This window comes from Lytechinus pictus, chromosome 2 (assembly GCF_037042905.1).
Source record: "Lytechinus pictus isolate F3 Inbred chromosome 2, Lp3.0, whole genome shotgun sequence".
Taxonomy (NCBI): Eukaryota; Metazoa; Echinodermata; class Echinoidea; order Temnopleuroida; family Toxopneustidae; genus Lytechinus; species Lytechinus pictus.
The window spans coordinates 19,012,797-19,025,870 of NC_087246.1; the positions used below are offsets into that span (position 1 = coordinate 19,012,797).

General features: G+C 35.5%; 1 protein-coding gene and 1 pseudogene across 3 annotated transcripts; both read left to right on the top strand.

Moving 5' to 3' along the window:
- Positions 1 to 565: 565 nt before the first annotated feature.
- Positions 566 to 12,846, top strand: LOC129274320 (uncharacterized). 3 transcript variants are annotated; one of them, XR_010296256.1, is made up of 6 exons: positions 566 to 1,259; positions 1,869 to 1,993; positions 2,658 to 2,776; positions 3,201 to 3,315; positions 4,206 to 5,068; positions 10,992 to 12,846. XR_010296256.1 is itself a non-coding variant. In XM_064112159.1 (6 exons), exons 1-5 carry the CDS (start codon positions 945 to 947, stop codon positions 4,246 to 4,248), a joined length of 717 nt encoding a protein of 238 aa, XP_063968229.1. In that variant the 5' UTR covers positions 839 to 944; the 3' UTR covers positions 4,249 to 4,253; positions 6,642 to 9,024. The 3 variants fall into 3 exon arrangements, 1 of the variants encoding a protein (XP_063968229.1); XR_010296257.1 differs by having other exon boundaries at positions 2,658 to 2,762; positions 10,992 to 12,420; XM_064112159.1 differs by lacking the exon at positions 10,992 to 12,846 and adding an exon at positions 6,642 to 9,024 and having other exon boundaries at positions 839 to 1,259; positions 4,206 to 4,253.
- Positions 9,734 to 10,257, top strand: LOC129283718 (uncharacterized; annotated as a pseudogene).
- Positions 12,847 to 13,074: the final 228 nt, after the last annotated feature.

The window sequence follows — 13,074 nt, forward strand, 5'->3', positions numbered from 1 at the left end:
CTGTTTCCTTCATATCCTACACCGAACAATAGCTTCATTCACACGATTCATGCAGGCCAGTTAGTCGCCTCGGCTGTGAATATTATTAGTATATGATTGCAGAAGAGGTGATTGATTGGTTTGCATGAAGTATATGCCACCATAATTATCCAACATACACCCAAGACAATTTGATTATATTATATCATAACATTTTTGTTTAAATTATTTTTTTTCTATTACCAATATTCATTAAATATATGTTTGTACTATTTCAATCAGTGGCAGCCAAGGGGGCACGTGGGCAGTCGGACTGGATCGTTGCCCTCATTTCCTCCCTAGCAATTTAAAGTCTAAAATATATATACAAAATGTGTAGTAAATGCTGTCATTCAAGCTGTGAAGTGTTCCAAAACAGCATTTGTCACTCTTTCAAATTTTGAAAATTTCCTACACAGTCACTGTTGGCACCCAGCAATATTAACTGTTATTTACTGACATAAATCTTTCAGGTCATTTATCATATAAAATTCATAATTTCCCTCGTGTTTCACACTCGCAGTGGCCAGTGCGATTACCATTTCTAAATGAAAATCCCTGCAAGTTTTGAAAGTTTGGATTGGATTTGTTGTGCAGAGACTTTGAAGTTCAAAATCAAGAAGCTACATATAATCGAACGGGCATAAAAAAAAATATACCATGTTACTACATTAAGTACGTTTTGCAATCAATGTAGCAGAAGCATTTGCATTTCTGGTTGCTTCATTGGAATGAATAAAAAGGTGCTTCTACGATGTACATGATGCAGCAAAATAAGTAATGAACTTTGGAACGAATAAAAGGCAAATAATGCCTATATTCATGGTCGGTCATGGAGGTCATTGCCTCACACGATACCAGATTTGTTACACGACGTAAAGGTAACCATATCACACAAGACCCGAAGGAGAATATCACAAGATAAAATGAAAGTGTACTGCAATATATCCGATATGCGTCTTTGGCTGGCAGTGATTCTTGTCGGCACTCTTATGATGGGAAACGTGTCTGCTCAGGCACCCATACCTGACCGACCACCAGGCTTCGTCTATAAACCGTCCCCTGAGAATGCGGCGGCTCCCGTCATACTGGAGGCATGGGTAGACCTTGTCTGTCCCGATTCTAAGGATGCTTGGCTTACCTATCAGAAGGTGGCGGATTTCTATGGACCGAGGAAGCTCAGGTTCTCTGCTCTTATGTTCCCGCTTCCTTATCACCGGGCTGCCATGATGGCTGCACAGGTGTGTTTAGGGAATATTGCTGTAACATTCTACTAATTACACTACCTACACTGTAAAAACGCCGTTTAAGATTTGAAGCGAGTTGTTTAAGCCAGTCACTGTAACAACTATTGTTTTTTAAGGTATTGAACAAGTTGTTTAAAAGTTTTAAACAAGTTGTTGTTAGATTGACTGGTTTAAACAACGCGCTATCTTTTTTTTACTGTGTGACCACCACCCACTACTATTGTGGGGTCGCTCCCTTTTATTATTTCAGTAGGCCTAACCCCATTAAAATGTAAAGTTGCACTGGACGATTTTTTACTTCTAGAATACTGCAAGCATAAATTACTTTTAGAGATATTCATCTGTTTCATTCCCAGTGTAATCAGAAATATTACATCATAAACAGACATGCAGATAAAAATATATTTGACGAGATGTTTGATTTTACTTTTTATCAATTGTTTTCATTTGAAATTGCATACAATGCCAATTGAAAGCTCTTTTGACAAGATAAGAATCCCGAGTTTTGCTCAAACCATAACTGCATAATGTGCTACGTATGTAATATATACATTCAATCTTATTAATTTTTTTTCTTCAAATTTCACATGCCATGCTTTGCAGGCCGCATTTATCGCCGATGAACTTAACCCAGAGAGGACATATCCATTTTTCGATAATGCCTTCTCAAAGCAGCCAGCCCTTTCAGACGATTCTATCTTCAACCGTACACAGGCATACGTTGTAGAGCAAGTATCATCTTATGTTTTTAAAAGCATAATTTTTATGTCCTTTTATTGGCAGGTATATAATATTTAATTTGTATCTTCCTCGTTACACCAAGATATAGGCCCTATTTGTAAAGCAAACGATCTTTGACCTTTCGCACTTGCAATTTCGCACTACGACACATCTAGATGAAATTGGAAATATTTGATGATTGAATAAAAGCTTATTGCTATATTCTTGCATTATTCGTGTTTTCCCAACAGGTCCTATACGTATAAATTGGTTTACAGGTTTTTTTTCGTGACCAGTTTTCAGTTTTAGGATCACACCTACGGAATCAAATCCGAGAATAAACCAAATTAAGTGAACTTTCATCAAGAGAACATTAAAAAACTTACTTGTTCCTCTCATGGACATTTTAAAAGCATAAGAATAGAATAGCATAGATTTTTTAATGTTCTATATCAATTATTCATGTGCCAGTGCAAATTCTCCTTTGAAGCACCATAGCACCGAAAGGTGGGCATGTACGCTTTACAAGTATCCACAGTTATTATTCAAAATAATGAAAATATTTGAAGAGGGTGTAATATTGGATGCCTTGAAAAGAAAATTAATTAGAAGTTATTTTGATTGCATAAGTAAGAGTAATATAAGTAATGATATCGCCTTTTCATCTTTTAGGACATTAGCAGCATGGGCTGGAGAAGTTGGGTATGACCGAACAGAATTTGCTTCTCGTCTCGCGCGGTCTGATGCGACCCAATGGTTGGCAAGAGTCCAGTTCAAGTATGGTGGAACTCGTATGTATTCTGATCAAATGTAAATGTTTCTGGAATCAACGCGGCATACCATTTGTACATTGTACTAGCCTGAATTTAGATAAGCTGGAACAACTTATATTGATTTTTTGCAGATTTGATTTCAGAAAAATTATTTCCATCTGACAATGGATAAAACATATAACACATTATGAATGTAAAATATAATATTTAGAAAAATACAGTTAGTGTATCTGGGCCCCAAAACGCAAGGGCATGCCAGTGGCTGATCGTGATGAACATTCTTTACTCCAAGCCTTGCCGTTGGCAGTAACAGATCAGAATTCGTTGATCGAAATCCTTCGTGTTACGGAGACTCTCATGATTATTAGAGATGATGAAGCATTCGTTACTTGTGATTGATTTTTTTTTCATTTTTGTTTAAATAAATTGAATATTGATATAGGTGGAGTGTTCGGGACACCCCAGACATACGTGAATGGTGCCTTAGTATATTCCAATCCAAAATGGACCTTAGAGGACTGGCAAAACATTATTGATCCCCTTCTGTCAGGAAACAGGTATTATTCATGTTTTCTTGCTCAAATCAAAATTGTCTTATGCATTTTAATGACAAGCGAATAAAAAAAACATATCTGTATTTTATGCGTCTGTTTATCATTTGACATTCTAATCTGTTATCCAAGCAAAGAATTCTTCGCACTTTTCATATTAAAGCATGCCATTCATTTAATGGGAATTCCTATAATAATTTTTAAAACGTTTTTATTAATAATTCTTTAAAATCCATATAGGTTACACGAAACAGACGGGTTGTTTATATAAAAAACAGAGCTAATTAATAATTTTAATAAATTTTACTCATTAAAAACTCATCTATCTCTGCAATTGATTTTCTTTCTTTAAATTGAGTATTTACATTTTCAGGAGGCGATCGGCTTTGAAGCTGAATTGAAATAAATCACGAAATGTAACTAATGAAAAATGGATGGAAACTAAAATTAGCCAACATGCAAAATACCATGCGTGTGTGCAGCTAATTGATCATGATCTTGTTAGTGATTTCCATGAAAAATTTGTTCTGTGCCATTTAAATGCAAGGCTTTTGGTAGCTTATTACATTTTCGGTGAAAAGTACTGACCAATGTTTAATAAAAATGGTCATGATTATAATAATAATAATGATGATAATAATAATAATGATAGTAACATTATAACTATAATGATGATAATGATAATAATTATGATATTGATGATGATGATAATGATAATAATAATACTACTACTAATAATAGTGATATAATAATGAATTTATACAATAATGAAACCGCCTCCCTTATGTCCTGAAAGAAAAGCTTATCAAAAAATAATCCCTTAAAATCTTTTTTTACGACTCCTACATTTTATAATTGTTTTAATATCAATCATCCCATTTTTCTTTGTTGAACAGGGCAAGACGTTACTCAGACGGAAACCAAGGCTATCTCGACTAAAAAAGGTGGATTACAATGGTTCAAAACTTTCTCGTTTGAATAAGATAACACATGAATGTTATTCTCATTTAAGTTCATCCTTAGCACACCCCGAATTAAGTAGTCAGATGTGGATGATGATTATGTTGATGACGATGATGCATTATGCCTGAAATGGTGATCTGGTTCACAGAGATGACACAACTTTGGCTATCATGCTTTGCCAATATTTTAATCCTTCTTTGCATGAGCACCATTCCCATGCCTTCCACATCTTTCCCTTTATCTCTCTCTTCTCGAAATGAGCTCAGGGGAGTGTTTCATCAACATTTTCATCCGACAAGTTGTCAGGGGCCTGTTGCAGAAAGAGTTGCGTTTAAACGCAAGCCAAAAAATCAATCGCAAGTCCCAAATGCGCGCTGTTGATTGGTTGAAAATCAAGTTGCGCATGATTTTTACAATTGCGATTGATTGCAACTCTTTCTGCAACGGGACCCAGATCTGACATCTTTCTCTGATGTTAATTGGCCGAGAGATACTGTTACTATGGTAACTGTCGGATAAAATGGGACTTGTCGGATAAAACGTCCGACAAGACCTTTTATGAAACGCTCCCCTGGATGTTCATACAAAAGACCTTCTTCCAAAAATCATACTTCTTGACCCCCCCCCCCGTGAAAGCAAGATTCTCTTTTAATTTCTGAAGTGTAAATTGACTAACTTCAATTGCCATATAAGGTTTGCCACGGCAATCAGGTTTCAGAAGTAAATATCCATCTCGACGTGCTTAACAGATATTTCTGATAGTTATACGATAACCTTGACGAAGGCCGAGTAACAGGTGCTCTTTTTCGGACTTTAGAAAAGCTTTTGATATTATCCCCCACGGTATCTTCTAAAATTATATCACTATAGCTTAAGAAATATATGTGTCTTATAAGGACTTTACTAGTGATTTTCTGCCTGTTCATTCCGGGGTACCGCAGGGATCAATGTTGGACCCTCTATTGTTTTGTATGTAAATTAATGACATTAGTAACTTAACCATGTATTTTCATACTAATATATTTCTCTGTATGCGGATGATACTGCAATATTCTCTTCTGGATAGGGGATTAAAGCTGTTCAAACACGGTTACAATGTGACATATATGTTTTAAGTAAATGGTTTAGTTGTTGATACAGATAAAACGAAAGTTATGTTATTCTAAAGTCGGAGGAAGGCATACCTAGTCAAGTTACGTATATGCATTGATGGTTAATCCATAGAAAATGTAACTAAATTTAAATAACTGGGTGTCACCTTAAGTCATATTCTGGACTGGTCTCACGTCAATGCCATCATTAAAAAGATCGTGAATTCTATAATGCATGCGGAGAATTAAGCACCGTCTGACAAAAGACGTATTCGCCCCTTTGTATTTTTCCTTAATCCTTCATATCTACTACTGTTCAACTGTTTGGGAATCATTAAAAGTGAAAGATTTGCAGCGACTACAAATGTGTTAAAACAAATACTGTCGTTTGATATTAGATGCAGACTACTATACCCCAGTCCAGAGTATAATGTACTCTCTGAGATTGCAAACTGTTAAAAATAGAGCGGATTATAATTACCAAGTACTTATCTATAAAACTCTAAGCGGTCTTGCTCCCGGATATTTATTTCAAACTATGCCTCTGAGATCTAAGTGTTCTGCTTTACTTCCTATCTTTAAACGAAGCATCCGTAAATTCTAAGCAAGTTAATTAATTTTTCTACTGTTTTGTCATAATATGTATAATATGTATAGACCCCAATCCCCCTGTTATTATATATACATGAATATACACACACACACACACACACACACACACATATATATATATATATATATATATATATATATATATATATATATGTATACATATATATATTCCTTTTTTGTATAAGCTGTGTATTTTAATTGTGTATGTTATAATTATGATTGTATAATGTTCGAAATGTGAATGATAGCAAGGCTCCTTTGTGAAGCAGCCCTCTGGCTTTAATGGGACTACCCTGCTTTTCATTAAAAAAAAACATGAATAAATAAATAAATAGTTAAATGAATAAATAAAACCAAACGTATAAATTTACCAAATCAAATGCGTCTACTTGGGATTTGCGCTTGATTCATTGTGTTGTGTTCAAACGTAACTTTTTTCAGCTACTGGCCCAGTTTTTCAAAGAACTTCTCTAAAAGCCTCGTTACTCCAAAGATTTATATCATCACTTTGAAAACGCTTTCATAGTCAGATGTTAGCTAGACCATATTCAATGCTTTAACTATCAAACTAAGATGAAACTAATATTAATAAAATTAAATTATTTAATTAAAATGCAACAGTCATGACAGTATTACCCAGATGTGTGTCTTTTGTTTTTCATCCAGAGTCAGTGTCCTGTCGAGCAGTGTTCAGTTGGTCATCTCAACAACGCGAGGCTTTTTTGCCGTTTCAAGAGAGGCATGAGAATTAAACGCAGTCTAAGAGCACAACAGTCTATCTACCATGTCAATGCAGTAGTAGTTTAAAAGAAAAAAATGGAAAGAATATATGGATGAAGAGGTAGTTTGAACATAAGGTGATAAAGATAATGGCCAAATATTTTACAGTTTTAAAAATTTAGGCCTATCCATCAATATTTCTTATGTCCATGCACAGAAAGAATCCTGAAAAATTGCTCGAAGCGTGGCAAAATAATGTTTCGAATATTCAATTATCGTAATAAATGTTTAAACTCATGCACTCTCTCAGGATATGATATCCAATATATTGTGAGGTGAGCAGTAGCGGTTACAAAATTGACCATTATCTTAATTCATCTTTATTTTTTAAAATCCTTATATTTTCCACCAAATTATACATACGGCAAACCGTATATAAGATACATTATTATTATCATTATTATAATAAGATGCAGTGATGCTAAAAAGTTAGAGAAACCCACTAGAAAATGCACTCCTTTACGTTGAGTGTTGAATGGAGACAACACCACTACAAGGCACGGGATCTAGGGGTAATTGTCGAGAATGAACTAGGAATGAAGTCCCATGTTAACAATATTTGTAGGGCTGCTGCAATTGGGTTACACAAAATTGGGAAAATGAGAAAATATCTTGATAGGAAAACAACAGAAAAGTTAGTACATGCCTTCATCTTAAGTCACTTAATAATAGTTTACTATTCGGAATACAGGAATCGCTTCTTGATAAATTACAACACATCCAAAATTCTGCTGCAAGACTTATAACTCGAAAAGGAAAATTTGAACACATCACCCCTATCTTATCTGACCTTCACTGGCTACCCATTCGATCAAGGATCAAATATAAACTTCTCATATTAACATTCAAATGTATTCATGGTATTGCCCCTGCTTATCTTCAAGAACTTGTCCAGATTCATAAACCCAAGCGTAATCTCCGTTCTGGCTCACAAAATCTTCTCTCTGTAATTACTGTCAAGACCAAATCATATGGGGATCGGGCTTTCCAGAAAGCTGCACCAGCACTATGGAATTCTCTACCACCGACATTAAGAAATATTACCCAGCTTGGGAAATTCAAAGTTCAATTAAAAACCCACCTCTTTCAGAATGTTTGATTTAGTCAATCGCGCATAGAGACCTGTAGGTGTTATGCGTTTTTAAGAAATGTACTATTATTATTATTATTACTACAATGTTCGGCGAGCCCTGAGAAATAAACTTTATGGAATGTAATAGGGTCAAATGGTCTTTATTGACTACAGTAATTCAGTTAACTTTATTTGACCCTGGCAGTCCAGTGGGTGCTCAATCTATACTCTGTTATGTGTATTATGTGTTGTACTACACTGTACCAATTTCTTATACTTGTCATTGCCGAAATAAATAATAATAATAATAATATTTTAATACTGACTTCACAATTAAATAATTATCTAAAGCATGGCAGAATTTGAACACTTGAAATATTTCTAGTGGTGTTCACTAACATTATAGTACCACTGTATAGACACTGTCATCAAATATGTATTAAAGAAAAAAAATAAATGGTAAAATACAAGGGAGATAAAATTGCTTAAATTGTAGAAAATCTATTTACAGTACATGCATATAAATGAACGTGAAATGGGAAACTGCAAAAGAATAAAGCAAAGTTCTGTGGATGCGGTGAAATGTACAATAAAATATATAATTTAAGACCTTTAGTGGTAGAATAAACATACAATGATAAGGAAATATGATAGGATAAATTCAATTAGGAAATTGATTGGTTGAAAAGAAAGTTTTTATGCTTAGATTTAAAGGAATTAGTATGTGTGTAATAAACCAAACGAGTAAATCATATAAAATATCTAGCTGTAAATAACCACGTACCTCTGAAGATGACACAGAAAATGATTTTATTTTTTAATTTAGGACTTTGGCTTTTAGAAATATGGGTTTCCCTCTAATCACATTGGCAGTCAATCGTCACTACCCAATTAATGACCAAGTCGAAATGATTATCCAATACACAGTTCTTCATCCTCAGAATCAGAATTATCAACAATCGTGGATCACTAATCAATATCAAGGATCCCTCATTTTTGTGCACGGAGATAATTTCAAGACGAAAAAAGTGAATCATTTCAAACATGAACAGATTTTAAATTTTAATTTCCTATATCCATTTATTCAACATTATTATAACCTTCTAAATCACGTGTTATTGTAATAAAGATTGATATTGATGTACAGGCAATATATACAATTTCTTTACCAAATAATAAATATTCATAATAGACCTTAAAAACTATTTGGAGTTTTCCGCCGACTTATTTCTAAAAATTCATTTACTGGTATTGAGTACAACATACAATTTACAGCTACAAGAGATTGCAAGAAAGGGGCACCCCTGCACACAACTGCAACTAGCACACGGTACCATAATTATAGTACACCAACATGACCAAGGATACCACCGCACTACATGATCGCCACATCACCTGGAACACCAGCAGCACTTGACACAGCACAACCTCTGCATGTACAGCGTCTCATTCTTTTGGAAAAGTATCAGAGGAAAAGCCTCTGATTTCTTTAATATTCCCCCATGTTACGCTTTAGAATATCTCATAGATTTATCATTCCATGGACCTACTATACTCTGTATTTTCATCCATCGACTGACTTGACAACCTCTCATCACTGCCTTTAGCATTATACATTGACGCATAGGCTGAGCAAAAAAAAAAAGGGGGGGGGGGAATAAATAAAAGGGGAAGAGAGGAGGAATCATAAGAGAAAGACGAGTGAATAAAATTAGTTGAGGGGAAACATTTTATGTCTCTAGATAAAATTTTCGCTCGCGCTTCGCGCTCGCATTGCCTGTTTGATGAGATATACACCTCTTGCTCAATAGGCTGATATGGAGCTTAAAATATCAAGTTTTGAAGTCAACATACAAAACATATTTCAGCTCGGACATCGAGTTTTCATTATTTTGTATGATTTACCATGGACCCTCCATGGTTCAACTCAACACAAAAATCGATGTTCAACCAACAATTAGATCTGGGTCTCCTAACCGGGGAAGCTGCGGTCGAAGAAACATTCGACTTTGAGCGTGACTACCAATACGCAAACGGATCAGGCTCGATGCTATTCAAAGACCTCTACGATATGTGGAAGTTTGTCCAAAAGGAGCTTGGTCAAGAAACGGTAGTTTTCGATAGCGATGAATTTTTGTCAAATCCTTCTGAAATGCTACCGAAGATCTGTCAAGCAGCAGGGCTGCCGTATACAGGTATAACGAGTCACTTTTGAAATGGGATTCGTCTAATGATGTGACAAAGAAGTGGATGGTCAATGCTGATGGTTACGTTGACAAGCTTGGGCACTTCTTCGAAACTGCCATCAATAGCTGTGAATTTTTGCCCCCAAGCAAGATGCCGTCACGTGATGAGGTTACACCTGACGTCATCAGATGTACCGATCGGGCTATTAAATATTATGACGAAATGTACGAAGTAAGACTATAGGTCTAACTTCAGATTCATCTAGCAGTTCAAGGATACTACTGTAGATCATCAAAAAATATCAAATCAATCAAATATGAAATTACAAGAAACTGTTTTGCTACTTGGATTTCTGTAATTTGAATTTTTAATGTGAGTCTTATATTTTTCTCCTAAAAATGATTGGTAAATTGTCTCGTTTATTTTATCCCACATGCAGCATTATTAAAAATTAAGTGCGGGATAACAATTACTTTATAACAATTATTAAAGTTAGTTGGTGTAAAAGACCGGTAAATCACACCAACACTTCTCGAAATCTTATATTTTCATGACTAATCATCAACTAGAAATCATACATTTTGACTCCCGTCGTTCTTATGACCTCTTGATAATGCATCCGGGGATCTTGAACCCTTATCCTCAATACATCATATAGTTATCAAGACGTATTCAATAAACATCTACAACAAAGAATAATATTATGCATATCTTATATCTTTGTGATGGGAGAGTAAAAAGTCATCAGCAAAAAGTTGCAAATTTGTTTAAAAAAACCCTGAAGAATTCATAAAAAGCATTAATCTAAATCAACAACATGGAAATGAGCCTTGTGATACGTCACATTTCTAGATTATGATATACCAGATTAATAGGCTGTTGACAGAACTCGATTTCATCCACTACATGCTGTAATCTATTATTTGTTTACTTTCATGTCTATCAATTGGATTTACGTTAACTACTAAATCCAAAAGGCCCACATTCAGCGGCGTAACAGGGGTCGGTGGCCAGGGGGGACAAGAGCCAAAAATTTCCCGGTCATATCATGGTATGAACAGGCGTAATGGTGTAATGAGGCGACTATTTTGAGAAGGCCAGATATTGCGTATCGGGCAGAATCTATCTTTAAAAACAGTTGCGAGCGAGCGAAGCGAACGAGAACATTTTTTTGGACCTTTTTAATACATAAATCCAATTTTGTGATAGATTTTGACATGATATCCAGAAAACAATATATTTCACTCTTCTCTCTTTAGATTCCTTTTTTGTGGTCTGTACGATACGCCACTGTGAACAGGATTCTTTGTGGCAGTAGCCGCGTGAAGAGTAAAAAAAGAAGAAAAAAAAAACAGGGGAGCAGTATAGCACATGTGCTAAAAAGCTGCTTTATATAAGTCCCGAGCGAGCGAAGCGAGCGAGAAAAAAAATCACCTTTTCGTGAGAATCTTTTTTGAGCTATTTTTTTACATTATATTCAGTAAATAAAATCATATCCTACACTTTTCCTTTTCTTTCCTCCTTTTTTTAAATTCTTGTTTGTAGAACTTTTTGGGGCCATGGCCCAACCCTTCCATACGCAGTGCTGTGCGGTTGGGGTCCGGGCGGAGCCCCCGAAACTTCTTGATATCAAAGCCATTTAAACCTCGCAGATTGCCGCTATTTTAATCAAATTGCGGTCATATACAGAATATAGCTTTTACACAACACATTTATTCAACCCGGTTGCATAATGAACCAAATAATCTTAAGGGGCAAAACATAGCAATGCGGAAAAATTTGTTTAAAAAAAAGTCGCCAGCATGCAAAGCGAGCTGGAAAAAAAATTGCCAATTGAAATTAAATTCTAATTATGTGATAGCTTTTTCCATTATATTCAGCAAATAACGCATTTCATTGTTTCCATTCATTTCATGATACGTTGTCTCCTACAATTTCTTTTATTTTCTCTTGGGTGTGGAACCAAGCCCCCCCCCCCCCCGCGCCTGTATGCCAGTGATTGATTGTGATTGAACGGGGGGCGTTATAGAGCCATTTGAAGGTTATAAATGAAGAGCCCCTACTGCGTGGGGTCTGGGGCAAAGCCCCGGTAGCTTATTTGCATAAAATTTAGCAAGCTTATAGCACAATGTTGTATGCAGTCCATCTTTTTTCCCGCTCTTTAATTTCAATCATCGGCAGCCCGGTCGTGTTATCATTTTTTTTCCTTGTCCCTTTTCTTTTCCAATTTAGCTTTTGACTAATTACTCTCTTCCTTCGTTTCCCGCTATTGGTTGCCATTTTGTCATCTTTTAATTCATTTCCAACCGTGCTATTGCATTACATAGGCCTATTTCGGAATGATTTGTTCTTTCTCAAATGTCAGTTCTTCTTTCGTACATTTTCCCACTTTCCTTCCTTTTCCATAAAAACAAAAAGTTTTTCCTCCTTTCCTTTCCCCTTTCCCTTTCTTTCTCCCTCCTTTTCTTTCTTTTTCCCGTTTTTCTTTTATTTTCCCGGTGAAATCCGCCAGGGGGGGCAACTTGCCCCCCCTGCCCCCCCGCCTGTTACGCCACTGCCCACATTTGGAGAGCAAACCTTTCGAAAGTCAAATTGCTAAGCATGCTGAATGGCTGAATTGAACTGAAGTTTTCTTGGTTTATTTCATGTCTATATTCATTTTTTAATATACAAATAAAATACACAAATAAATCATATACAGATTATGATTGAAATCATCCAAATATACGATATAATCCACATGGCCGTACGCATATATTTTTCCCCGGGGAGGGGGCAATTAGAGGTGTAAAATACCACGGGGACGCGTTTGCATATTCTAAAGTGAACTTGAAAAAAAAATGGTGCATACTTTTCATGATTTTTGTGGAAATGTTCAGTAAAGGAATGTAAAGTTTTCAAAATTTCTGGGGGATTAACTGCCCATCTGACCCCTCCCCGCTGCGTGTTTTGTCTTGTCGTCTCTTCTACTCCTACTATCAACTTCACTACAGTATCAACCTAAATAACGGAGGCTTCAAACTAATAATACATTTGGGTTCAGCCATTTACTGGATTCCA